The sequence below is a fragment of the Convolutriloba macropyga genome, chromosome 3, assembly GCF_964194025.1.
Source record: "Convolutriloba macropyga chromosome 3, txConMacr16.3, whole genome shotgun sequence".
Taxonomy (NCBI): Eukaryota; Metazoa; Xenacoelomorpha; order Acoela; family Convolutidae; genus Convolutriloba; species Convolutriloba macropyga.
The window spans coordinates 48,866,025-48,893,978 of record NC_134470.1 but is presented as its reverse complement, the minus strand read 5'-3'; the positions used below and the strand labels follow the sequence as shown (position 1 = coordinate 48,893,978).

Sequence of the window (27,954 nt, the reverse complement as noted above, 5' to 3'; positions counted from 1 at the left end):
ACAATTTTTGAGCTCGAAATTTGACAACATATTAGGTACTTTTTTCTCAAACCACCTAGATTAACAATTAGCCCTCCAGTAGAACCTACTCGGACTATGACACTCCTACATAGACCCTCAAATCATTTGAAAAAGTCCTTGACTATACTGAAAGTCACTTTTTATGAAAACGCACAAGAATAATTTTTGAGCTCGAAATTTGACAACGTATTAAGTACTTTTTTCTCAGACCACCTAGATCAACAATTAGCCCTCTAGTAGAGCCTACTAGGACTAAGACACTCCTACATAGACCCTCAAATCATTTGAACAAGTCCTTGACTATACTGAAAATCACTTTTTATGAAAACGCACAAGAACAATTTTTGAGCTCGAAATTTGACAACCTATTAAGTACTTTTTTCTCAAACCACCTAGATTAACAATTAGCCCTCCAGTAGAACCTACTAGGACTATAACACTCCTACTTAGACCCTCAAATCATTTGAACAAGTCCTTGACTATACTGAAAATCACTTTTTATGAAAACGCATAAGAACAATTTTTGAGCTCGAAATTTGACAACGTATTAAGTACTTTTTTCTCAGACCACCTAGATCAACAATTAGCCCTCTAGTAGAACCTACCAGGACTATAACACTCCTACATAGACCCTCAAATCATTCGAACAAGTCCTTGACTATACTGAAAATCACTTTTTATGAAAACGCACAAGAGTAATTTTTGAGCTCGAAATTGGACAACGTATTAAGTACTTTTTTCTCAGACCACCTAGATCAACAATTAGCCCTCTAGTAGAACCTACTAGGACTATGACACTCCTACATAGACCCTCAAATCATTTGAACAAGTCCTTGACTATACTGAAAATCACTTTTTATGAAAACGCACAAGAATAATTTTTGAGCTCGAAATTTGACAACGTATTAAGTACTTTTTTCTCAGACCACCTAGATCAACAATTAGCCCTCCAGTAGAACCTAATAGGACTATGACACTCCTACATAGACCCTCAAATCATTTGAACAAGTCTTTGACTATACTGGAAATCACTTTATGAAAACGCACAAGAATTACTTTTGTGCTCGAAATTTGACAACGTATTAAGTACTTTTTTCTCAGACCACCTAGATCAACAATTAGCCCTCTAGTAGAACCTACTAGGACTATGACACTCCTACATAGACCCTCAAATCATTTGAACAAGTCCTTGACTATACCGAAAATCACTTTTTATGAAAACGCACTAGAATAACTTTTACTTTTAAGCTCGAAATTTGACAACGTATTAAGTACTTTTTTCTCAGACCACCTAGATCAACAATTAGCCCTCTAGTAAAACCTACTAGGACTATGACACTCCTACATAGACCCTCAAATCATTTGAACAGTCCTTGACTATACTGAAAATCACTTTTTATGAAAACGCACAAGAATGATTTTTGAGCTCGAAATTTGACAAGGTATTAAGTACTTTTTTCTCAGACCACCTAGATCAACAGTTAGCCCTCCAGTAGAACCTATTAGGAATATGACACTCCTACATAAACCCTCAAATCATTTGACCAAGTCCTTGACTATACTGAAAATCACTTTTTATGAAAACGCACAAGAATAATTTTTGAGCTCGAAATTTGACAACGTATTAAGTACTTTTTTCTCAGACCACCTAGATCAACAATTAGCCCTCTAGTAAAAACTACTAGGACTATGACACTCCTACATAGACCCTCAAATCATTTGAACAAGTCCTTGACTATACTGAAAATCACTTTTTATGAAAACGCACAAGAATAATTTTTGAGCTCGAAATTTGACAACGTATTAAGTACTTTTTTCTCAGAACACATAGATCAACAAATAGCCCACTAGTAGAACCTACTAGGACTATGACACTCCTACATAGACCCTCAAATCATTTGAAGAAGTCCTTGACTATACTGAAAATCACTTTTTATGAAAACGCACAAGAGTAATTTTTGAGCTCGAAATTTGACAACGTATTAAGTACTTTTTTCTCAGACCACCTAGATCAACAATTAGCCCTCTAGTAGAACCTACTAGGACTATGACACTCCTACATAGACCCTCAAATCATTTGAACAAGTCCTTGACTATACTGAAAATCACTTTTTATGAAAACGCACAAGAATAATTTTTGAGCTCGAAATTTGACAACGTATTAAGTACTTTTTTCTCAGACCACCTAGATCAACAATTAGCCCTCCAGTAGAACCTAATAGGACTATGACACTCCTACATAGACCCTCAAATCATTTGAACAAGTCTTTGAATATACTGGAAATCACTTTATGAAAACGCACAAGAATTACTTTTGTGCTCGAAATTTGACAACGTATTAAGTACTTTTTTCTCAGACCACCTAGATCAACAATTAGCCCTCTAGTAGAACCTACTAGGACTATGACACTCCTACATAGACCCTCAAATCATTTGAACATGTCCTTGACTATACCGAAAATCACTTTTTATGAAAACGCACTAGAATAACTTTTACTTTTAAGCTCGAAATTTGACAACGTATTAAGTACTTTTTTCTCAGACCACCTAGATCAACAATTAGCCCTCTAGTAAATTCTACTGAAAATCACTTTTTATGAAAACGCACAAGAATAATTTTTGAGCTCGAAATTTGACAACGTATTAAGTACTTTTTTCTCAGACCACCTAGATCAACAATTAGCCCTCCAGTAGAACCTAATAGGACTATGACACTCCTACATAGACCCTCAAATCATTTGAACAAGTCTTTGAATATACTGGAAATCACTTTATGAAAACGCACAAGAATTACTTTTGTGCTCGAAATTTGACAACGTATTAAGTACTTTTTTCTCAGACCACCTAGATCAACAATTAGCCCTCTAGTAGAACCTACTAGGACTATGACACTCCTACATAGACCCTCAAATCATTTGAACAGTCCTTGACTATACTGAAAATCACTTTTTATGAAAACGCACAAGAATGATTTTTGAGCTCGAAATTTGACAAGGTATTAAGTACTTTTTTCTCAGACCACCTAGATCAACAGTTAGCCCTCCAGTAGAACCTATTAGGAATATGACACTCCTACATAAACCCTAAAAATCATTTGACCAAGTCCTTGACTATACTGAAAATCACTTTTTATGAAAACGCACAAGAATAATTTTTGAGCTCGAAATTTGACAACGTATTAAGTACTTTTTTCTCAGACCACCTAGATCAACAATTAGCCCTCTAGTAAAAACTACTAGGACTATGACACTCCTACATAGACCCTCAAATCATTTGAAGAAGTCCTTGACTATACGGAAAATCACTTTTTATGAAGACGCACAAGAATAATTTTTGAGCTCGAAATTTGACAACGTATTAAGTACTTTTTTCTCAGACCACCTAGATCAACAATTAGCCCTCCAGTAGAACCTATTAGGACTACGATACTCCTACATAGACCCTCAAATCATTTGAACAAGTCCTTGACTATACTGAAAATCACTTGTTATGAAAACGCAAAAGAATAAATTTTGAGCTCGAAATTTGACAACGTATTAAGTACTTTTTTCTCAGACCACCAAGATCAACAATTAGCCCTCCAGCAGAACCTACTAAGACTATGACACTCCTACATAGACCCTCAAATCATTTGAACAAGTCCTTGACTATACTGAAAATCACTTTTTGTGAAAACGCACAAGAATAATTTTTGAGCTCGAAATTTGACAACGTATTAAGTACTTTTTTCTCAGACCATCTACATCAACAATTAGCCCTCTAGTAGAATCTACTAGGACTATGACACTCCTACATAGACCCTCAATTCATTTGAACAAGTCCTTGACTATACTGAAAATCACTTTTTATGAAAAAGCACAAGAACAATTTTCGAGCCCGAAATTTGACAACCTATTAGGTACTTTTTTCTCAAACCATCTAGATCGACAATTAGACGTCCAGTGGAACCTACTAGGACTATGACACTCCTACATAGACCCTCAATACATTTGAACAAGTCCTTGACTATACTGAAAATCACTTTTTATGAAAACGCACAAGAACAATTTTTGAGCTCGAAATTTGACAACCTATTAGGTACTTTTTTCTCAAGCCATCTAGATCGACAATTAGACGTCCAGTGGAACCTACTAGGACTATGACACTCCTACCTAGACCCTCTAATCATTTGAAAAAGTCCTTGACTATACTGAAAATCACTTTTTATGAAAACGCACAAGAATAATTTTTGAGCTCGAAATTTGACAACCTATAAAGTCCTTTTTTCTCAGACCACCTAGATCAACAATTAGCCCTCTAGTAGAACTTACTAGGACTATGACACTCCTACATAGACCCTCAAATCATTTAAACAAGTCCTTGACTATACTGAAAATCACTTGTTATGAAAACGCAAAAGAATAAATTTTGAGCTCGAAATTTGACAACGTATTAAGTACTTTTTTCTCAGACCACCAAGATCAACAATTAGCCCTCCAGCAGAACCTACTAAGACTATGACACTCCTACATAGACCCTCAAATCATTTGAACAAGTCCTTGACTATACTGAAAATAACTTGTTATGAAAACGCAAAAGAATAAATTTTGAGCTCGAAATTTGACAACGTATTAAGTACTTTTTTCTCAGACCACCAAGATCAACAATTAGCCCTCCAGCAGAACCTACTAAGACTATGACACTCCTACATAGACCCTCAAATCATTTGAACAAGTCCTTGACTATACTGAAAATCACTTTTTGTGAAAACGCACAAGAATAATTTTTGAGCTCGAAATTTGACAACGTATTAAGTACTTTTTTCTCAGACCATCTACATCAACAATTAGCCCTCTAGTAGAATCTACTAGGACTATGACACTCCTACATAGACCCTCAATTCATTTGAACAAGTCCTTGACTATACTGAAAATCACTTTTTATGAAAACGCACAAGAATAATTTTTGAGCTCGAAATTTGACAACCTATTATGTACTTTTTTCCCAAACCACCTAGATTAACAATTAGCCCTCCAGTAGAACCTACTAGGACTATGACACTCCTACATAGACCCTCAAATCATTTAAACAAGTCCTTGACAATACTGAAAATCACTTTTTATGAAAACGCACAAGAATATCTTTTGAGCTCGAAATTTGACAACGTATTAAGTACTTTTATCTCAGACCACCTAGATCAACAATTAGCCCTCCAGTAGAACCTAATAGGACTATGAAACTCCTACATAGACCCTCAAATCATTTGAACAAGAGCTTGACTATACTGAAAATCACTTTTTATGAAAACTCACAAGAATAAATTTTGAGCTCGAAATTTGAAAACGTATTAAGTACTTTTTTCTCAGACCACTTAGATGAACAATTAGCCCTCCAGTAGAACCTAAGGGGACTATGACACTCCTACATAGACCCTCAAATCATTTGAACAAGTCCTTGACTATACTGAAAATCACTTTTTATGAAAACGCACAAGAATAACTTTTGAGCTCGAAATTTGACAAGGTATCAAGTACTTTTTTCTCAGACCACCTAGATCAACAATTAGCCCTCCAGTAGAACTTACTAGGACTATGACACTCCTACACAGACCCTCAATACATTTGAACAAGTCCTTGACTATACTGAAAATCACTTTTTATGAAAAAGCACAAGAACAATTTTCGAGCCCGAAATTTGACAACCTATTAGGTACTTTTTTCTCAAACCATCTAGATCGACAATTAGACGTCCAGTGGAACCTACTAGGACTATGACACTCCTACATAGACCCTCAATACATTTGAACAAGTCCTTGACTATACTGAAAATCACTTTTTATGAAAACGCACAAGAACAATTTTTGAGCTCGAAATTTGACAACCTATTAGGTACTTTTTTCTCAAGCCATCTAGATCGACAATTAGACGTCCAGTGGAACCTACTAGGACTATGACACTCCTACCTAGACCCTCTAATCATTTGAACAAGTCCTTGACTATACTGAAAATCACTTTTCATGAAAACGCACAAGAATAACTTTTGAGCTCGAAATTTGACAACGTATCAAGTACTTTTTTCTCAGACCACCTAGATCAACAATTAGCCCTCTAGTAGAACCTACTCGGACTATGACACTCCTACATAGACCCTCAAATCATTTGAAAAAGTCCTTGACTATACTGAAAATCACTTTTTATGAAAACGCACAAGAATAATTTTTGAGCTCGAAATTTGACAACCTATAAAGTCCTTTTTTCTCAGACCACCTAGATCAACAATTAGCCCTCTAGTAGAACTTACTAGGACTATGACACTCCTACATAGACCCTCAAATCATTTAAACAAGTCCTTGACTATACTGAAAATCACTTTTTATGAAAACGCACAAGAATAATTTTTGAGCTCGAAATTTGACAACCTATAAAGTCCTTTTTTCTCAGACCACCTAGATCAACAGGTTAGTTCTTTATCAGAACATACTAGGACTATGACACTCCTAGGTAGAATCTCAAATCTTTTGACAAGTCCTGAGGTGTGAAAACCGAAGCTGTGCGTGCGTGCACAGCAAACCAGACCAAAAAAGGCGGAAGCAAACAAAAGAGCAAAAGTGAAAATCCAAGAAGAGCGCAAAGCTTCAACGAACCTTCTTGCTTTGCAAGAACACTTTCCCACGACGTGGGAACGCGGACCAAAAAACCGGTCCGAAAACCGCAGCTCTGCGGTGCAGAGCAAACCAGACCAAAAAAAGCGGAAGCAAACAAAAAAAGCGCAAAACTGAAAATCCAAGAAGAGCGCAAAGCTTCAACGAACCTTCTTGCTTTGCAAAAACACGTTCCCACGACGTGGGAACACGGACCAAAAAATTGGTCCGAAAACCGCAGCTCTGCGGTGCAGAGCAAACCAGACCGAAAGAAAGCAACAGCTAGCCAAGCTAGCGAGCAAAGAAGCGGAAAGAACTCACCTGAGAGGAGACGGCAGCAGAGAGAAGAAAAGCAAACAAACTCTGAAAAAATACTTTGTTGTTATACATAAAAGAACATCACAAACAACACACAAGACGCACGGCCACCCCCACCCAGCGACACCCCCCAACCCCGTCCCCCCCCCCCCCCCGCCGCCAAACCGCCACCCCCCCCCCCAAAACGACCCCCCCAAAACACCAACCGACCAACGCCAAATTTTGACATGAGTTCTGGACCAATGCCATTGAACTCAGAGAGCATGGAAATGCATTTTGCAATGAATACGAGAATAAGTTACGAAGTTATGTCACGAATGACGGGTCAGAAACGCTCAAAATGACCCAATTTACGGTCGGCTCGCGGGCTAATTTCACTACTTTTTGAAAACAACACTATATGACATGTATACCCTTGAAACCGTCTTGAACTTAGCTGTTCATATCACTAAACAGAATGAAAAAATTCCCCCTATAGACAGAGTTATTAGCAAAAATTGACCGAGTCCGACCGAAAATTGGGACACTTCCCATGCTCGTACACAAATTTACAACTTCTGGTGAACATTTTTTCAGGTTTTATTATATCAAAAGAAAGCACGCATAATGAGCTCTCTAACTATGCAACTCAATAGGAAAAAAAATTACTGTAGGCAGAGTTATTAACGATCGAGCCTTTGGTACCAAATGACCAAAAAAGTGACCTGGATCATCCAAACTGACAAATATGTCATATAAATAGTTTCAATAAAACAACCAAATATATATGGGGACAATTCCCATTATCAGACAAATCTAACGGACTAAATATCGGGTCTAAATTAGCCTGTTTTGTTGGTTTAACAAGTACATGCACGCGAAGTACCGGACACGAATCGGTCAAAATGGGGGTATGTGTCCTGGCCAATTTCTCAAAAACGGCTGATCAAAACGAAACGACACCTATATCAAAAGAAAGCTGAGTACTCCGGCTGCAGAGCCAAAATTGAACATCTAAACCTGCGAAAACGCTATATAAAGTATACATATTCGGAATCTACGTTAGACGGGCTATTTAAAACACCAATTTCTGTAACACACTTCAAAGCTTCAAGGTAACGGTGTCAACGGTGTCAACCTCCGGGGTCAACCGCTTCTGGTACTAAAACCGAGGGCAAGTTCACTGGTCAATTTCCCTAAAACGGCCGAACAAAAATAAACCCCCGTACAGTTTGTAGCACTGCTTGAGATACGCATCATATTAAAAAATGAGCACAATCGGTACATTCTTCAAGGAGTTATAGCAATTATAAGGTACCGTACCAAATGCCTAGAAAAGCGAGGTGACCGCTCTGCAGAGTCAAAATTGACCACCTCAACTACATAAAATACTCTATAAAATATATATGGGGATACTCCCCACTAACTGAGGATTCTAAAACACTAACATTTGTTGGGTAAATCAAGTGTTTTGTTGTACCGAAATTTGGGTCACCCAGAATAGCCCGAAAAATCTACTTTTTTCAAATTTAATCATTAATAACTTTTTGATTAGGAAAATTTGAGAAACCAACCAATTACTGCAAGCAAGAAGGGTTCAGTGCTAACAAAATGCAGCCACTCCCGTTTAATTTGGTCCAGTACTTTAGCAGATATTAACAAAATACTGTACTGTACCCCATTTTTTCGGCTAAAATCGAAGCCCAAGATCTCGGGAACCGACGTAAAACAACGTGAATCAGCGTTCCCGGCGTGTTTGTGGGTGTAATTCTGGTCCACTTCGACGCTCTGGGTCACGGCAAACCTTCATGGTGAGTTGGGAAATATTTTGTGTGTTTTGACATAAAACAACATCCAAAGAACTTTGATGAAATCGTGAAAAAAGAAAAATTGTTGAATTAACCCCATTATTTGATTTCATTAGCTTCAACAACCTAAATGGTGTCTAGAAAACAAAAAACACACGCCCAAAATGTTGTTCAATTGCGGAAAGCACCACTCAGCCATAAAATTTGAGAAAAGATTTGTTTTTTCCGCATTCATTATTGAATAACAGTTCTAAAGAACATTTCGAGTGACTGTGACTAGCCATTCCTGAGAAGCACGTCTTAACAGCAACAGATTATGCCAATATTCACTCATTTTGGTCAAAAATTGAATGAGAAATTTGAAAAAAAAACAAAACATTAACTTCCTTTCTCAATGTGATAGTTTCACAAGTTCTTTCCTCCAACTTTTTGGTTAGGCCGATTTGGGAAACCAACTAAAAACTGCAAGCAAGAAGGGTTCAGTGCTAACAAAATGCGACTACTCCCGTTTAATTTGGTCCAGTACTTTAGCAGTTATTAACAAAACACTGTACTGTACCCCATTTTTTCGGCTAAAATCGAAGCCCAAGATCTCGGGAACCGACGTAAAACAACGTGAAACAGCGTTCTCGGCGTATTTGTGGGTGTAATTCTGGTCCACTTCCACGTTCTAGGTCACTGAAAACCTTCATGGTGAGGTGGGAAAAAAATTCCCACCTCACCATGAAGGCTATGATGTTTTGTGTGTTTTGACATTTATCAACATCCACAGAAATTTGATGAAATCGTGCAAAAGGAAAAATTGTTGACTTAACCTCATTAAATGATACAGGTTGCTCCATAGACCTAAGTTGGGCATACAAAACACAAATTGCGCGCCTGAAGACCTGTTCTTTGCGCAAAAGACCACTTAGCGATTAAAATTTGGGAAATGTTATGTTTTTCAGCATTCACTGTTAATTTAACGTTTCACAAAAAAAATTATGAAGAAGACCATTAATTCCAACAAAGATACACTTAAAAGGAAGAGCATGCGCTAAAATTTGTCTGTTTTTATTCTCAATTGACAGAGAAATAAGAAAAAAGTACGAATTTGAGTGCCTTTTTTATGAGACAAAATTAATTTCGTTCCTCAGCATTTGCAAACTCTGCCTGAACATCTACAATAAATATTTCAAATCACCTGGGCAATGCCTGTTCTCAGGTTTGGAAGGACGTAAGTGATCAAAAACAACTTAGAGAAACGTTTAACTGCGAAATAATTGATTTCAAATGCGCGTCATAATTTTTCAGACAAAAAAATTGATAAATTGTCATTTAAAGAAAAAAATGTTGTACTTTTTCATTAACAATAGCTAAGAAAAACTTTTCAATGAAAAAGTGAAAGAGAATCGATTAAACAAAGAATAGCGCTCAAAATAGGCATAAAAAACTAAAGAGAATTAAACAATTGAAAAACAAAATGGGATTTTTTAAATAAAATTTTTACTTTTTTTTTGCTCTTAAAGGTCAGCATAGTTCGAGTGCTGCGTTCCTTCAACAATTGAAGTTTTATGACGTTGATTAACAAAATGAGGACTGCTCTGAAAGGAAAGTTTGGTTTTTGAGTTCACTTGCAATACAAAGTTTTGTTTGGGTTATTAAGGATGAAAAAAGGTTACTTGATAACTTATGTTTTATATTTAAAAAAACAACAAAATGAGGTCTTAATTAGTAAGATATGTGCACTGTTGAATTTATTTTTCTTGTGTATTTAATAACGAGCAAAACTCTAATGAAAAAGTTCACAAAACTATCCTTGATCAACTTTACCTTCACTTGTTTTCAACTTTTACAAATCACAAAGTTTTCATTCTGATTTCAATTTTTCCCAAATTTTGAGCCCTAATTCCAGCTTGAAACTTGTGAAACTTCAACAGATGTCCCATTCTGCTACAAAAATGAGTTTAAAAGAGTTTACAAGGTTGAGCAATATGACCATTTAGGATTTTCGGCAAGTACCTACTTTGTCAGTGAAAAACGTTGTTATCGGAATACAAAACGTATGAGTGACTATTTTGCAGCAAATTTGAGTTTAATCACCCTCAACTAATTACTGAATTTTGGTTTCTGTAGTACTTGCTATCTAATAAAGATTCAAAATTAAGTGACTCTAAGAAAAGTAATTTTTACAGTATAAAAAGTCGAATAAAATAATATATATCATAAGCTAGAACGCACTGGATGCTTTTGTTTGACCTTTTTTAGTGCTTACCAGTTAACTCAAACCTGTTGGGAAAAAATGAACTATTGGAATTTTCATTGAACGATTTTTGCGAAAAACGAGTATTTGAAAAACGTTCCCGACGCTAAAGTCTACATGAAAATAAAAAAATTGATTTTTTTTTCAATTTTGGAGTTGAATACCATTTTACCTGCTTTATTGACGATTACAGTTCGCAAGCCAAACAGAAAAAGTTTATTATCATCGAAACGTGGCCATGCCGATCAAATTTGATACAGAACTTCGGGAGATATTAATAAATTCCTCAATTATACCCCATTTTTTCAGCTATTTTTGAAGCCTAAAAATGCCGAGAAAAATTTTTGACGGCGTTAAACGGCACCTCTGGCGTGTTTCTGGGTGGAAATTCATTCCTTTTTTTGTTTCTCGTTAATTAAAATCTTCATGATGAGGAGAAAAAAAATTTCAAACCTCACCATGACTGTTATGGCGTTTTATCAGTTTTGATACAAAACAACATACACAGAAATTTGACAAAACAATGAAAGTGGAAAAAACGTTGAATTACCAAAAACCAGTTATTTAGTTAGCTTAAGGGACTTGAGTATTGTCTGGAAAACACAAATTGCACGCAGAAAAACCTGTTCGATTACAAAAAGCAGACCTCAGCCAATAAAATCTGAGATTGGACATTGTTTTCAGGAATCAATCTTGAATAACCGTTCAACAAAAAAATTTCAGGACAAACAATTAAAATTACAAGCAGTGATAGCTTAGTCGCGCAAAAATTGGACTGTTGATTAGATGCCAAAACAATAGAGAACTTTGAAAAAAATACAAAATCTTGATTTACTTTTTTTAAAGCGATCAAATGTATATATTATTGCGCATTTGATGATTCTTCTTAAATCATTCTTGTAAATTGTTTAAGTAATCTGACTGTAGGTCTGCAAGAGGACTTTTGTTGTTGTGAATTCTCAAAAAAACTCGAAAATGAACTTTCAAATGAGCCAAGCTTTGAAAAAAAATTTTTTTTTCTGAAATCAGAACAGATTTAATTGAACAGAACGCGAATCAAACACAAATTTTTTCAATTCCTTCTTGTAAACCCTGCGCTTGTAGTTGAGGAATTATTCACCAGATATGTAAGTGGTACTGACAACAGTTTCATGTTAAAAAAATGCTACTTTTATCTGATTCACTTAAACCGCAAATTTTTTTTTCGAACTTCATTTTAGAGCTAATCATTTCTTTGAGACATAATACGTTAGCATTGGTCTTCTTTGGAACGAAATCTCAGTTTTGACGCTTTTGATGGATATTTAAAATTGAGCGTTTTTTTGCTTGATCAATGACATGAACTGCAAAAGATATCATTAGACTTCCAAAGTGTTCGGTACGACCTTTGACGAGGCGTAAGAAGTTTTTGCAACTTCGAACTGTTTCGAGGTAATTTTTTTGACCACAAGGCTTACCTGCAGAGCAAATTAAAGTTCGAAAACATTACCTTAGAAAAATTACAAAACTTGATATGGCCTTATAAGGCACCGTACTAAGTTTTGTAATTTTTCAGAGATTTAAAAAGTTATACCCAGTGCCATAAAGTGATGAAAAAGTGACTTGTATTAGATAAGCGACAGATTTAAAGTCGATTTTAGGAATTTAGAATTTACAAATCGGTAATTACATTAATTGGCTACGGTGCCGTGGAAAACTTATTACGGCCTTATACGGTGCCGTACAAAGTTTTGTAAGTTTTCTACGGCAGCTTATAAGTCTTAGTAAGTTTTAAAAGTTTCGTCTAAGGTGGGTAACCTGGGTAGTCTAGGGCTACTTGAGAGTCCCAGTTTTTGAATTTACAAGATTGACTGTCTTTTCCAGATTCCAACAGAGCTCAAATTGCGGAAATTTAGTACACATTTTTTGTCTCTTCATCCAATTTTGATTGAATTTTTAAGAAATAATGTTACGAAGTGCAGGGTATGAATATAGTTATATTACAAACTTGTTAATGATCCCCCATTAATAACAGCGAAGGCGATATCGCTCTCTCATGAATTTTGAAAAAGGACTAATAGAGGACAATATATGAGTCACCACTTTTATCCACAACCTTAAGAATTGAATATAACTTTACAGAGACAGCTCACAGGCTGTCATTTCTTACGTTTGAAAACGGCCCAATCAAGCCACATTGGTCTAACAAACGCAAGGTAATTTTCCACTTAAAGACCAAAACTTTTCTACATAAGGACACTCTTCTCTGAAATTTTTAGCAGCCTTAAGTAAGCATTTAGTAGATTATGACAAAAAACTTGCTGTGCCGCAAAGGTTGCCGACAACATAGTTTAAGATCACAGGTTGCCTCACAGAAACATGCCCAAATAGTTTCTTGCGTGAACAACAAATTAAAAAAACTAGGCAGGTACTTGAGATGGAAACTAAAAGGAAACTTAAAATTGAAGCAGCCAAAATGTATAAAACTGTTCCGTCTTGTGTCTTTTTGTTGGTTAGTACTGATAAAATTTGTCAGATTACTTGTGAAAACCATTAAACAGTTAAATCATTATAGCGAGGACACTGCAGAATGTAGCACAAATTCAATCCTTGTATGGTCACAATTTTTCTTGGCAGAAGTTTTTGATGTGAGAACAGCCACACAGATAAGCAGCATGATAAGAGCATAATAAAATGCTTTCAAGCCACTAAAAACGTTTTTGAAATGAAAATTGATATCCTTGCATTATTGACATACACATAATTTACATGAAAAGGGAACTGAGAATTGTCTAAATGACTACCCTTTTAGCACTTGTTTTGAAAAGATGCGCATTCATACAATATTTTCTGTGGTTGAACAAAATTTTTCAAAACCAAGATACTTTATCTCGCTGGTAATGAAAATGGTAACTTCAAATAATGAATTTTTCCTTAAATTTTTTAATGGACGCTTTGCTTGAAAATCTTCATCAAAGGTCCGTTAGTCAGAATAGCTTTAGAAGTATAAAAATAGAAAAGAAATTGAAAAGGAGCAAGTTATGTGAAACCATTTTAATAGCGTTATTTGTAAGAATAGTTTGGTTTTTCAACAGATTGTATCTTTCTATCTATTCTTAGTTCTCGATAAAACTTGACAGCTGAACTCACAATCTTTCAGTTGTTTTTTTCCGCTCCGTTCTCATTCCTGAAATTTGCTAACAAGATAATGAAAACCATGAATAAAATTCCTCAAAGAATAAATATTTAATTTTTTAGTTTTAAACAACCGACTAAACGTCGGAAGAATTGCTCACGAACGACTAGTGGGAGCTCTAGTCAATTGCAGCCTGCTTCAGTCGGGGGGGGGGGGGAGGAGGGAGGGAGTGGGAGCCTAAATGGGACTTAGAAGTTCAATAGTGGGCTTCAAATAACAACAGTAGAGGTTAACATATACCACTATTAAAATTTAAAGTAAAAAATTGCACCAGTTTCCGCGCACTTTTCATTTGACTTTTGGTATTAAATTGCCGCCAATTGAATTTAACTGCTTGAAATTGTGATTGAGAGAGAATTTTAGATCACGCGAAACGCAAAAAGTAAAGGGCTTAGAAGTCAAAATTGTCGATCGAAATTTTTGCATAGAAAAGACACACACGTTTAAATAATTGCTATGAACTTCATTCAAAAGCAATTAAAAATTGATTTGGTGAAAACCCTCCAATTTAGTGAATCATTGGCTGAAAACCTAATATATTTTAATTTTAAACAATTTTTAATAGAATTTTTTTTAAGTTTGAGAAATAGTTAGGACATAAAATTTGATAGTGCCGCAATGGATTAAAAACAAATATTTTTGGCATCTACCAAAGATAGATTACTTTGGTAAGTGAAACCTTGAGCACACGTTGAAGCAAAAAATATGCAAACAGATACTAAAAATTTGGTGCAAGATTTCCAAGAGATGCAAATAGCCCAATTAGCGTTTAGGACACCTCTTTTCGGTCGATTCGTTGCTACGTTAAAATAAAGGCTACATTTACTCTGTAATATACCATTTTATTTTTAAAAGTAAGCGCAACCTTGCAGAAACGTGGAAATGTGAATTCATTTATGTCAGTTGGGGTACTAGAAACTTTGGTGACAAGAAGAAATAGATAAAGACGATGATGACAAATTTGAAAAGTTTACTTACCTCTCCACGATTCCTTTTCCATTATCAGAACCGGGAGGCGGTTCTCCGGGTACACAGCAACGTCATCAGCTAGTACATTTGAAAAACACTGTTTCTCCACTAATCTTAATGAATTAAGGCTTTAAAAGGAGAGCACAAATTGGAGTGGGGTTACCAAAAGTTAGTGGGTCTTCTTTCATTAAAATAAATTCTTTTTTCCCTGGGACAGGTAAAATAGTGTCCTCAGTTTAGGGTGGATTTGATACTAAAAAACTCTTGAATTTCGAATGAATAGTTTACGAATCTCTGGGGTCTTAAATTCCCAGTGCCAAATAGACAATAACAAACGTGCCATCAATCATGTCTTAGTGCTGCCACAAAATGTTTGTGGGCTTTTTACCCGGGTCGAGGAATCCGACAAAAATTATGTGAGAAATGCGCTGACAACCGCTGAAAAAAATATTTTTCAATGCGTAAATCTTACACATTAATCCGCTTAATCTGCTGATTTTTCAGCACTTTCTTACATAATTTCAGCACTTTTCAGCACATTAAGCGGATAATTATGCAAGATCTAACTGCTGAAAAGATAATTTTTCAGCAGCTGTCTGCACATTTCTTATATAACTTTCAGGACTTATGTTACACAATATCAGCACTTATCTCAGAAGAAGCAACTGTGCAAGACTATAAAGCATTGCACTAGGGCAATTCAACTTAAAAACAGTTGGATATCTGCCAAAAGACTTAAGAATTTTGTCAAACCTTAAGATAAAGCAGTTATTGCAGCTGAAGTAAAAAACCAAATTACTTAATTGAATGAAACCAGGTAGCTTAAGTATAATTATCTTCCTTCTGTTACATATGATGAAAGTGCGACGCTTTTCACTCGGTCTGTTTTTCAAAAAGATGAATTTTCATTTTTAAAAGTCCATGCAAAGTTTTTATTGATTAGTGGCTCTTAATAAGCGCAAAAGTTGAAGGAGCCTACATGCTGACTACGTCATAAGCAATAGTGAGCAAAAAGATTGCGCGTAAAATTATGTTAGAAAAGCGCTGAATCCACTGAAATTAAAATTTTCACAAGTGCTGAAATTATGTAAGAAGGCGCTGAATCCGCGGAATTTAAAATTTTTACAAGTGCTGAAATTAAAGAAAGGCGCTGAATCCGCTAAATTTAAAATTTTCACAAGTGCTGAAATTATGTAAGAAAGGCGCTAAATCAAATGCTGATTTTATGCAAGACATGCGCTGAAATGTGCTTAAATATTTTTTTTTCAGCGGATTCATCACCTTTTTATCGATTTTCAGCGCAGTCAGCACAAACCTTACATTATTTCAGCACATTCAGCGGATTTCTTACAAAAATATCCGCTTACAGCTGCTGAGCCCTCGACCCGGGTAATTATTGGATTCGCATGTAGAATTAGTGTTTATTAGATGTGGCTACGATTAACCGGGCAACACTGTCTTTAACGGCAGAAATTACTACAAGTAGAAAAATACAGTAAATAAAGGCCAGAAACTTGAAGATTCAGTTCACCCAACGCGTTTTCCTACAATAATTATGCTACGAGGCATCAGCTTCCCGGGTCCAGGAATTTTGGAAAAAAAAATGTAAGAGAACTTATAACTAACGTCGACAAGTTGTAAAATCCCCGCAATTTTTGCACATGTTTTGGCGGTGAACGCTTTGAATTTAAAATTCATAACGGTGAATTTTCTAACTTATTTCTTTAATACCTAAATCTTACATAATTTTAGCGATTCTTAGTGTAGATCTTTCATAAATTGAACGTTTTAGACGTTGATTTACATTGTTTCAAATTTTAGACCACTGTCTTTGAGATTCGTACCAATCACCTCCTTCCTGCTGGTCGCGTCATCTACTACTGTGCCTCTAGACATTGAATTTTTAAGAACTGTATTGCTTATAAATCGGACAGCAACGTCTTACATGTGAGTGAATGCGTTGAATTTTGCGGTGAAATTCAAGTGTTCGTCATAATGGGGGCCGCTGTTGAACTTTGTCAACAAAACTCTTGCTTGAGATTCGGACCGATGGAAATTGCATATCACAACCTTAATGCTTCCAAATATTGACAAATAATTTTGTTATAATGTTATGTTTAATAATTATAATTAGGTGCTTGATCCACACTGTCGCGGTCTGACATTTAAATCTCATTATCTCAAAAACTACATGTCCGATATAGTTCATACTTCTTTCATATGCTATATTGTAGACTAGTTTTAGTCACAGCCAAGTTTGCTGAAATTTGAATCATTAGTGTAGGAGCTATTTTCATTTGAAAATTTTCCCCATGTATTAAGATTGCTTATAGAAATATAAAGGTAGCCCTACTTCACCCTTTTAAGAAACAACCCTCTCTTCACTCACAATGTGTATCTTACCAATGTCTATCGACTCACAAAATTTGGAATTGATATTTTTTTTAGTTTCTGAGTTATTGTTAAAAAACTGTATAATTTAGCCGCAATTTGGTCATAGCTGAAAATGTTAAAATCTGTTATTTAGTTCATATTACTCTAATTCTACTTGTTTATTGCTTATCCACTCTAAACTCAGCTAGTATAGTGCTATTTGATCGGTTTCAATCATATTTGGTCATTTTACGTACACTTTCTTCATATATTTGCCAGTATTAAATTTGTTCAAGTATTTATGTTGCCTGTGCGAAAGGTTGTATTTGATTAAGAAATTGGAAATGCAGTTAATTCACAAAAAGATTCTGTTGATTCATATCATAAAAGCTCTGAAGTTTATGTACCGTTTATAAATATGATTTGGTTTTGCTTTTATTGATATTTAGTGAGCATATGTCCACGTAAATATTACGCACGCTTTGTTTAACTTTTAATTTTTTTTGCCTTTATAAATTGTATTGGACAATTAGACAAGAAATTTTTCGTTTCATAATACAGTCCTTTCTATTCTTTTTAATTTGAGAGAGAAATTAACAAGACGAACAGGGCGGCCATGAAACTTAGTTGAATATTGTTTTGATAACCTAAGATAGGCCCAAACATTTGGTCCGTCGATCCGGACAACCCCGAAAATGTTCAGAAAAAAGCAACAAAGTCCCTCTGGAGCCCGCAGTGACGGCATATCTTATCAGTCAACTGATTTTGAAACGAATATCATTATGAAATTGGCGAAGGAATACAGAAAAAATTTAATGATCTTGAAATAAGAAGAGCAGAACTTAGAAGACAATTTAACTCTATTCTAAGTAGAGCAGCGAGCATCGAAAGCAATCTTGATAAATGTCTTGCCCTCGACGAGAAACTGACAGAAGGGATGAAACATTACAGCACACGGGTCTCATCAAAGCACACAGCAGATCTGCAAGAGAAACAAATAAACTTGTCTTTGAAAAGAAAAGAACTTCTGGTATTGTGAAACCAGAAGAAGAAGTCCCCGCAGACAGCAAAGTCAGTGAGCTTTGTCAGAGAACCAACACCATCACTCGTTTCATCGGTAAACGGAGCCGAGGAGGAAACAGGAAAAAATATTGAGCCAACTCAGAACACTAGCGCAACTGTGACACAAATCGATCAGCCAAAATCGAAAGATGTCTTGTCCGATGTTTCAACGGAAGAAGAAATGAAACACAAAGAAGAAGCGCGAGCTGAAAGAAAAAAAAGTGCAACTGAGACTTGAATATCAGATGCAGTAGTTGAAAATTGAACAGGGAAGACGAGCAATTGAGACAATTCGAGGAGCAGAAGACACTCGAAATGTTGAAGCTGTAAATAACACCGACGAAGAAGACGAACTTCATCCTGAAAATTCAGAAAAGCCAGTTGTACCAGACAGCGGAGACTTCTTGGGCAATATCAGCTGCAGTGATGATGAAGACTACTTGGGCGAAAAGAAAAAAAATTTATTCAAGCACAGGGTGACAATCAACAAAATGCAAAAGATGTTGCAGCCTCATCTCAGCGGAAATACAGTAACAGCTGGTTGGGGTAAATGATGTCAAAAGGCAACTCTCACAGAGATTTTGTGTTTGGCAGAGCTCCAGTCAGACACCTTCCGGGAACGGTGAGCTCAAACCAAGGGCAGCATAGTAAGTTTGAGATTTCTGATAATTCGCAATCAAGTCCGAAACACGGCTTTAATCAGTATTATATGTACCCAGTAAGTTCTGCAGTTAATTGCACGTTACAAAAAGTTAAGTTAAGAGAGTATAACGGCGATCCCCTCGATTGACCAGAATAGAGTGGCATGTTTCTGTCGACAGTCGATCGTAGTAACATATCAAACGACGAAAAAATGACGCATTTAAAAACGCTGTTAACGGGGCCGGCAAAAAGAACGCTGGCTGGTATGGGTTATTCGTGCGTTATGTACGACACGGCTTGAAAACGCTTGAGTGCAAATTCGGTCAACCGCAATTGATAATAGGATCGCAATTGACTAAGATTCAAAATCATTCACAATTAGGGCGGTACGCTAGTGCGAGTTTTGTTTTTTTTTGTTCACACAGTCGGAAACTATGTTAATGCTCTGCAACAGTTCGGTTACAGCAACGATTTGTTTTCATCGAGTAATCTAGACATGATAGTTAATAAACTACGGGCAGACAAAATGCAGATGGTTTGCACACATTGAAACAGCGTCGAATATGTCGAAGCTACCAAATTTGATTGAATTAAATGAATGGCTACAAGAATAGTCTTTAGTTCAAGAGCGAATGCAAACTAGAGCAATAACGCAATTTTCAGAGAGTTCGTATAGAGGAAAACAAAATAGCGTCAGATCAAGTAGAGGTCAACCAAAAAATTCCACTTTTACTAACGATAGAGAGATAAGATTTCAGAAATGCCCTCTCGACGACGGAGAACATTCGCTTTGAGAATGTGATGACCGCAAAAATTTCTCTATCACGGAAGGGTCAGAAACGGTGAAATAAGCTAACCTCTGTTTCAAATGCTTGACGGGAAAGCATCGCGCGAGAGATTGAAAATCAAAGCTCAAATGCGGAATAGACGGCTATGAAAAAAAAACACATTAGCATGTTACACAACAGACAAACTGTGACACACGAGCTAATCCTGGCCCCAGATCAAACAAGTGAAACCAACCTGGCAAATGAGACAGCAAATGTCAAAGGACTCCTCCAACTTGCACCGTTGCGCATCTATGCTGAAGACGGAAATTTTGTCGAAACTAAAGCTCTTTGCGATACCGCCTCCTCTCAAACTTGGATAGACAAAGAATTGATACAATCTCTATTCATTGAAGGAAGAATTACTTCAATGTCAGTAAATGGGATCCACGGAACGATCTCAATCGACACTTTGAAGGTACCGGTCAAGATTGGACCGGCCGGTGAAATCAGCGGCACTGTAAAACTAATAACCAGTAGTTATAACAATCTTGCATTTGGAACCTCGGTTAACAGTGTAATCGAGCTAAGTAAACGCTATCCTCATTTATCGTGCATAAGACTAAAGAAATTTGACTTGAAATCATTCTCCATGGGCAGTAAGTTCTCTTAGGCTGGACGCTAAGTGGTCCACTGCCAAATAGTGAAAAGACAAAGAGCAGATTTCTGAGCAGCAGTAGCCAAGAGAATCAAGAGCTAACAGAAATTGTTAGAAATTGGTGGGAAGTCGAATCCTACGACACAATATTTCAAGCCAACAGTAGAACACTTGAAGATGAAAGGTCTCGTGAAATACTAGAGAATACAATGTTAAATCTACCAGAAGGTTTTTAAGTTAAAATTCTTTTTACTGGAAAAGAACAAAAACTTGAATATATTTTTTCTGCAGCCCTCGGACAACTACGATCGCTCGAAAGAAGATTAGCGAAAAACGAGTCTTTAAAATTGAAATATAACGATTCAATGAAAAAGGATTTAACAAAACGCTATATCTCCTTGCTTCAAAAAGGTGAAGTTAAACGTCAGGATGTATCTGCCTCAACGTCCAGTTCTAAACCCCAGAAAACCAGAGAAAGTAAGAAGATTTTGCAACGGTGCGAAAAGGTTTTGAGGATACTGCTTGAATAAGGTTTTGATGAAAGGCCCCGACCTTTTGCAAAATCTAATTGGAATCTTGTTCAGATTTCGAGAAAACCGTGTTGCACTAACTGCAGATATTGAAGAAATGTTTTTACAATTTCAAGTGCCTGAACAACAAAGACGCTACCTCAGGTTTCTGTTAACAGATGAAGACGGTAAACTGATGCCGTACCAGTACAACCGGCACATTTTTGGAGCAAAGTCATCTCCAACATGTGCAAATTATGCCTTGCAGCAGTGTGCAAAACTGTTTGGGATGGAACATCCTGTTACATCGCAAGTAGTGCTGGATAACATTTATGTGGACGATATGCTTCTCTCGGTTCACAGAACTGAACAAGCATCTGAAGCAATCCATGAACTGAAATGATTGCTAGCAAAAGGCGGCTTCAACCTCACAAAATGGATCTCTAATTTCGAGGAAATACTTGAAAACAGTGAAATTACACCAATAGAAACGAAGACAACCCTAAGGTCTTGCGACTTGAATGGATAGCGGCCGATGATCTGTTAACTGTTAAGGGGGACCAATAGTTTCTGCAGAAAACGAATTGGACGCAAAGACAAGTTATGTCAACAGTGTCGCAAGTGTTGGATCCTCTGGGTTCCATGGCACCATTTGTCATTCGAAGAAAGATGTTAATGAAACGAATCTGGCAGACAAAAGGTCAAAGGTGGGACTCGCCGATAGCCGAAGACCTAAACACCGAGTTTAACAAGTGGGTGCAAGAATAGAGTAACTCAAAACAATTATCCGTTCCAAGTTGGTACAATCAAGAGTCCTGTGACAGAGTTGAGCTACACGTCTTTGGAGACGCGTCGGAAGATGGTTTTTGTGCAGTAAGTTACGTTGTAATTACTAAATTAAACGGCGATAGACAAATAAGGTTTTTTTGTTGGAAAAACAAGGGTTGGCTCCAATGAAGCACCATACTATACCAAAATTACAGTTAATGGCAGCAGTTACAGCGAACAGAATTAAAGATCTAATTTTGAAAGAACATGGAATTTCGTTTGCGTCAATCTATTTCTGGAGCGATTCATTTACTGTTTTACAATGATTGCGCAGTAGTGACAAAAAACAGCCTACTTTTGTTGCTAACCGGCTAGCAGAAATCCTAGACAGTTCAACAGTTGATCAGTATAGACAAATAGCTGGAGCTGACAACCCAGCTGATCTGGGAACCAGAGGTCTCTCCATTAATGAACTGATGCAAACTGACTGGATTAACGGACCGGATTGGCTGAAGAGCGAAATTAACGACACAGAAAATTGGGAGCAAGAAGAAGAAGTTACTGACCGAGAAGAAGTTTTTGCCAGTAATTCGAACGAAAAATGAGCTCCAATTGACTGGAAACGATTCAGTAACTTCAGAAGACTGAGAAATGTGGTTGCAAAGATATTGAATCTGAAAAATGCGAACAAAGAGATAACCCATGAATTGCCGGCCCCATGAATTGCCGCACAAGCAGGGAATCGAATATGGGAGTTAGTGCAGAGAGAAAGTTACAAAAAGGAAATGGCGCCGTTGAAAAAACGAGACCCTGTCAAAAACAACAGAAAAATTGAATCCCTGAATCCGTTTCTGATCAAAAGTCTAATAAGAGCAAAAGGTCGACTTAGACATGCAAACCTCAGTTTCGGAGAAAACCATCCTGTTATTTTATCACATTCTCATCCAGCAGTTAAATTTTATCTCGAGTTTCAGCATAAGCACAACCATCACCAAGGTGTTGAACATAATAGAGCTGAAATTCAAAGAAAGCTTTGGGTAACTGGTCTAAGAAACGCACTGAGATCGGTTAAACACCAATGTCTACACTGTAAAATGAAGAGAAGCAAAACATCAATGCAAATGATTTCAGATTTACCATAATCAAGAATAGAAGATAACGTAACGCCGTTTACAAACACCGGAGTAGACTACTGTGGACAGTTTTCAATTAAACTTTTCAGAAGAACAGTGAAAAGATGGTTTTGTCTATTCACGTGTCTTAGCGTCAGAGCAGTGCATATGAAAATTGTTCAATCACTAGAAACACAGTCTTACTTAGACGCAGTTCATCGGTTCATAGCGAGAAGGGGGAAACCGAAAACATTAATTTCTGACAACGGAACTAATTTTGTAGGCGTAGCGAACGAATTTAAGGCAGCCTTCAATGAACTGAACCATTCTAAAATGCAGAGCAATTTAGCACAAAACGGAATACAATGGAATTTCAATCCCCTACAGCTCCACATTTCGGTGGCGCATGGGAGTCATTAGTGAAATCGAGCAAAAGAGCAATTTTTATTATTTTGTGCAAATAATCAATGAAAGAGGAAAATCTCATGGAAAGAGGTAATTTGCATAGCGGAACAACTACTCATTAATCGACTTCTAACAGCGGTTAGAAGCGACGTTGAGAATTTGAATACGATAACACCGAATCATTTCCTTGTTGGAGGGGTAAACGAAAAGTGTCATGGCCCATTTCTGTATTTAGCGATAACAAAGCTTCATATCAGAAAAGGTTCCGACACCTCAGCGAGCAATTGGAAGCCCTTTGGAAGCGGTGGATGAGCGAATATCTACCATCACTCCAACTCAGAGCAAAATGGAGAACTGTTTCAGGCGCGGAAAGCAAAGTGGGAGACTTAGTCTGGATGGTTGATGAGGAAGGGAGCTACTCCAACTACCCTTTGGCCATAATTCAAAAGCCTCATGAAGGACACGATAAAATAACTAGAATGACAACAATCAAAACTGCTAAGGTATTTTATTCACGACAATTAGTTAAACTTATTTCGTTAGATATTGACCGCATTTGAAATTATTTTGCTAGAATCAAAATAGGGCCGGCTATGTTGCGGTCTGACAATTAAATCTCATTATCTCAAAAACTACTTGTTTGATTTAGTTCATTCGTCTTTCATGTGCTACATGGTAGACTAATGTTAGTCACTGTCATGTTTGCTGAAATTTGAATCTTTAGTGTAGGAGCTATTTAAATTGAAAATTTTCCCCATGTATTAAGATTGCTTATAGAATTAAAAAGGTAGCCCTACTTCACGCTTTTGAGATAAACTCTCTTTTTCACTCAAAACGTGTATCTTACCAATGTCTATCGACTAACAAGATTTGGTGTTGACTTTTTTTAGTTTCTGAGTTATTGTTAAGAAACCGTATATTTTAGCCCCAATTTGGTCATAGCAGAAATTGCGAAAATCTGTTATTTAGTTCATATTACCTTGATTGTGCTTGTTTATTGATTGTCCACTCAAATCTCAGCTAGTATAGTGATATTTGATCGGTTTCAATCATATTTGGTCATTTTACGTACACTTTCTTCATATATTTGCCAGTATTAAATTTGTTCAAGTATTTATGTTGCCTGTGCGAAAGGTTGTATTTGATTAAGAAAACGGAAATGCAGTTAACTTAAAAAAAGATTTTGTTGATTCATACCATATAAGCTCTGAAGTTGTTGTACCATTTATAAATATGATTTGGTTTTGCTTTTATTGATATTTAGTGAGCATATATCCATTTAAATATTACGCACGCTTTGTTTAACTTTTAATTTTTTTTTTGCTTTTATAACTTGTATTGGACAATTAGACACGAAATTATTCGTCTCATAATACAGTCCTTTCTATTCTTTCTAATTTGAGAGAGAAATTAACAACACGAACAGGGCGGCCATTTAACTTAGTTGAATTTTATTTTGATAACCTAAGATAGGCCCAAACACACACTCATAAGCAACGCAAAATTCACTTCAAACAAGTTTATTACGTCAGTTCTGAAAATGCATTGTAGGAAATCCTATTTTTGTCACTAACGAAGCGCACATAGAACGATGAGACTCAACAGTTCTCTGTGGCAACCAACAATTGGCTAAATGCAAACCCAAAATTTACGCAAGTACTTAGCGTTGAACTATACAATTGTGTAAGTCAACGCTAATATTTAAGCGCCAAATTGTGGTAAGAATAACGCTAAATCGACAGCTAAGTTTCCTAATATCAACGCTAAATTTTAAGTATATATTATGTAAGATCTACTCTTAGAAACGCCAAAATTATGTGAAGTCTAGATATAGAATTGCTAAAGTTATGTAAGATCTACGCTTGGGAAGGCTTAATTTTGTAGGATTGAAAGTTGTAGCGTAGATATTGCACAATTTTGACGTTTTCACCGTCAATCTTACATATTTTTGCGGGTTTTTTGCGCTGATACCTTGGCTCGTGTTGTGTACTCAAACGGTGGCCTTTACCTGTTGAGCTGCTCAGGTAGACTTCACTCGTGTCAATATGGCCAGGTCTTCTAGCAGTTCTAGCAGTCTTCGGAGTTCCAGGAGGAATATAAGTTGGACTGTAGTTGTGACCACTCGTGGGTGGCAACCGCGATGTTCTATATCCTGGTGAATGACTAGTGTAAACCGATGTATGATAGTTACCATTATAACCCTGACTGTTTTGAAGTAATCGGTGAGGAGCCAATGAATTCTGTCTAACTGATGATCTAGAGTTAATCGGGCGCGTGTTGAATGAGCTAATGTTGAGTTTTTGTTGATGTGAGCTTTGGTCTTGCTTTTGTTTCAATCTTTCTAGGAATTGCAAGTTTCTCTGTTCACGACGTGAAATCAATTTGTTGAGCCATTTTTGAGTTGTGGTGTCGTTTGAAGTTTGACCAAGTAGATACAGGGCTTTTCTATCGGGATATCTAAATATTATCAATGGTAGAAAATCAGAAACAACAACGTGATGCTTGACACTCTGAGAAAAAAACGGTGCAATATCAAGTGCAATATAACACTGTGCTATGTAATGTCGCCTCCAGAAAGACAATTATTCAAATACAATAAAAATTCAAAAAAAAAAATACTATTGCAGTGAAACGCTGACGTTGAGAAATTTCAATTCTTTGTACGCCACTGTTATAAGTTGCTGGTATCAAATGTCAGACATTATTGAGAAGTCTTCATCTACAGTTTTATGCTTGGAAGACCGTAAAAGAGGACCGGGATTTCGTAAAGGGCGGTCATTGTTAGCAACGGGTCTTGCTGTTTTTGATTAGAGCCTACCAACAGACTTCTATGATCAGAACGCAACTGCTCTGAGTGTTTTTAGTTGATCCAACATCTCTTAATTAAAAAATTATAAAAAAATAATATTTTCAAGCTCTATGATCGGACTTTTATGCACTCGAAGTAGCCTCTGATAAAACATTTGTGCGTTCAAAACCACCTCTTATCAGATTGTCCTGCGTTCAAAAAGGTCTGTGGTCAGACTTTTGTAAGAACCTGGTCCAGACTTTCGTGAAATCAAAGTAAATTATGTTGAGATTCAAGTATATCCTCTAATCTGAATCGATCCAGACCAATCTGTCCATATTTTTTGTGCTTTAGATTGGATGACCAGACCCTGGAAGTTCAAGCACATGCTTTCCACCTCTACGCATAGAATGTTTTGATCAGAAACCGCTTTATGTTGTGGGACGTCAACATGCATTCACTGACAATTGGGAGAAGACTGAAAACTGAGAACTTACAAGGTGGCTCGGTAATGTGCGTTCGCACATTAAGTTCCGACCCCGCTCATCTACATTTTTCACTTAATTGTCTACCAAATGAGGAAGAGATAAAAAACTAACATATCAACATATCGTTCAACAAACTACTAAATGAATAAAACAATCTACTCTAGAGGGCCTATGAGACCTGTGGCTACAATAATATGACTACCAGAAAAGACGGCAATAAAAATCAAATAGTTACAAATATTAATTACGACTAAAACTCCCCAGTGATCCCATTCCCGGAAACCCTGCGGGGAAAGCCGGGAATCTTATAATTTCTCGGCAATCTTGGTGGGAAACCCGGGAATCTTATAATTTCTCGGTAATCTTGGCGGGAAACCCGGGAATACCATAATTTCTCGGTAATCTTGGTGGGAAACCCGGGATTTAATTTTTGACCGGTTTTCTTTGTGGGAAACCCGGGAACTTTTTTTTCCCGGTAATCTTGGTAGGAAACTGGGGAGTGTCAACTTTTCCAATGATCTCAGCCGGAAGAAAGAGAATAGTAAGTTTTTTAATTAGTTGAGCTGGAAACCCGTTAACGTTGACGTTTTCTGGCCAAGCATGAGATTGTCGATTCAATTAGTAACAAGAAACATTATCTCGTAAACACTCCTACAGTTTTCTTAAAAATTCAACACTATGCACCGTATATGGTTTCGCACAAAAATGCTACTTGAACCCTAATCTTAGACCTTTTGTCTTTCTGAGGTAACCCAGTGCTCGAACCCACGACATCCACGCCAAGTCCACGCAAGATCTTGGATTTCCACGATACCATTTCCAAGTCCACGCAAGATCTTGGATTCTTCAATAACCACACGAGGGTTTCCAGGAAATTGGCAGGAACTTTCGTGGTTTTCCAAGTTTTACTTTTGTTTACAAATGCTTCTTTTACATCCCAGAAATTTTCAGAAAGACAAAATTTTGGTTCGATTGCCCTGCCTGCCTTTTTTAAACTGAAGTTATTGGTGTTTAATTAAAATAATGTCTTTAGTAATAATAATATTAGTATTAATATTTACCACTAGATATATATCTAGTCATAATCATAGTCATAAACTCTAATAATTAAACTCTAATGTAATTATTTTTAAACTCTAATATAATAAAACTATCTTATCTTTGTACCTAAGTATAGCCCTCTTCCTTTTTGTACTATTTTTATATCTTCACCAGTAGTTGCAAATTTAAATAAATCAGGTGTGGCTGATA

General features: G+C 36.5%; 1 protein-coding gene across 1 annotated transcript in view; it reads right to left on the bottom strand.

Annotated features, from left to right (window-relative positions):
- The window catches only part of LOC142337110 (uncharacterized), a 131,290-nt gene that overhangs the window by 56,375 nt on the left and 46,961 nt on the right, over positions 1-27,954 (bottom strand). The window contains exons 2-3 of the mRNA XM_075386203.1: positions 25,436-25,884; positions 15,141-15,209 (exon numbers count right to left, since the gene is read on the bottom strand). Coding sequence (XP_075242318.1) covers positions 15,141-15,209; positions 25,436-25,884 — 518 coding nt within the window. The remainder of the gene's footprint in view (positions 1-15,140; positions 15,210-25,435; positions 25,885-27,954) is intronic.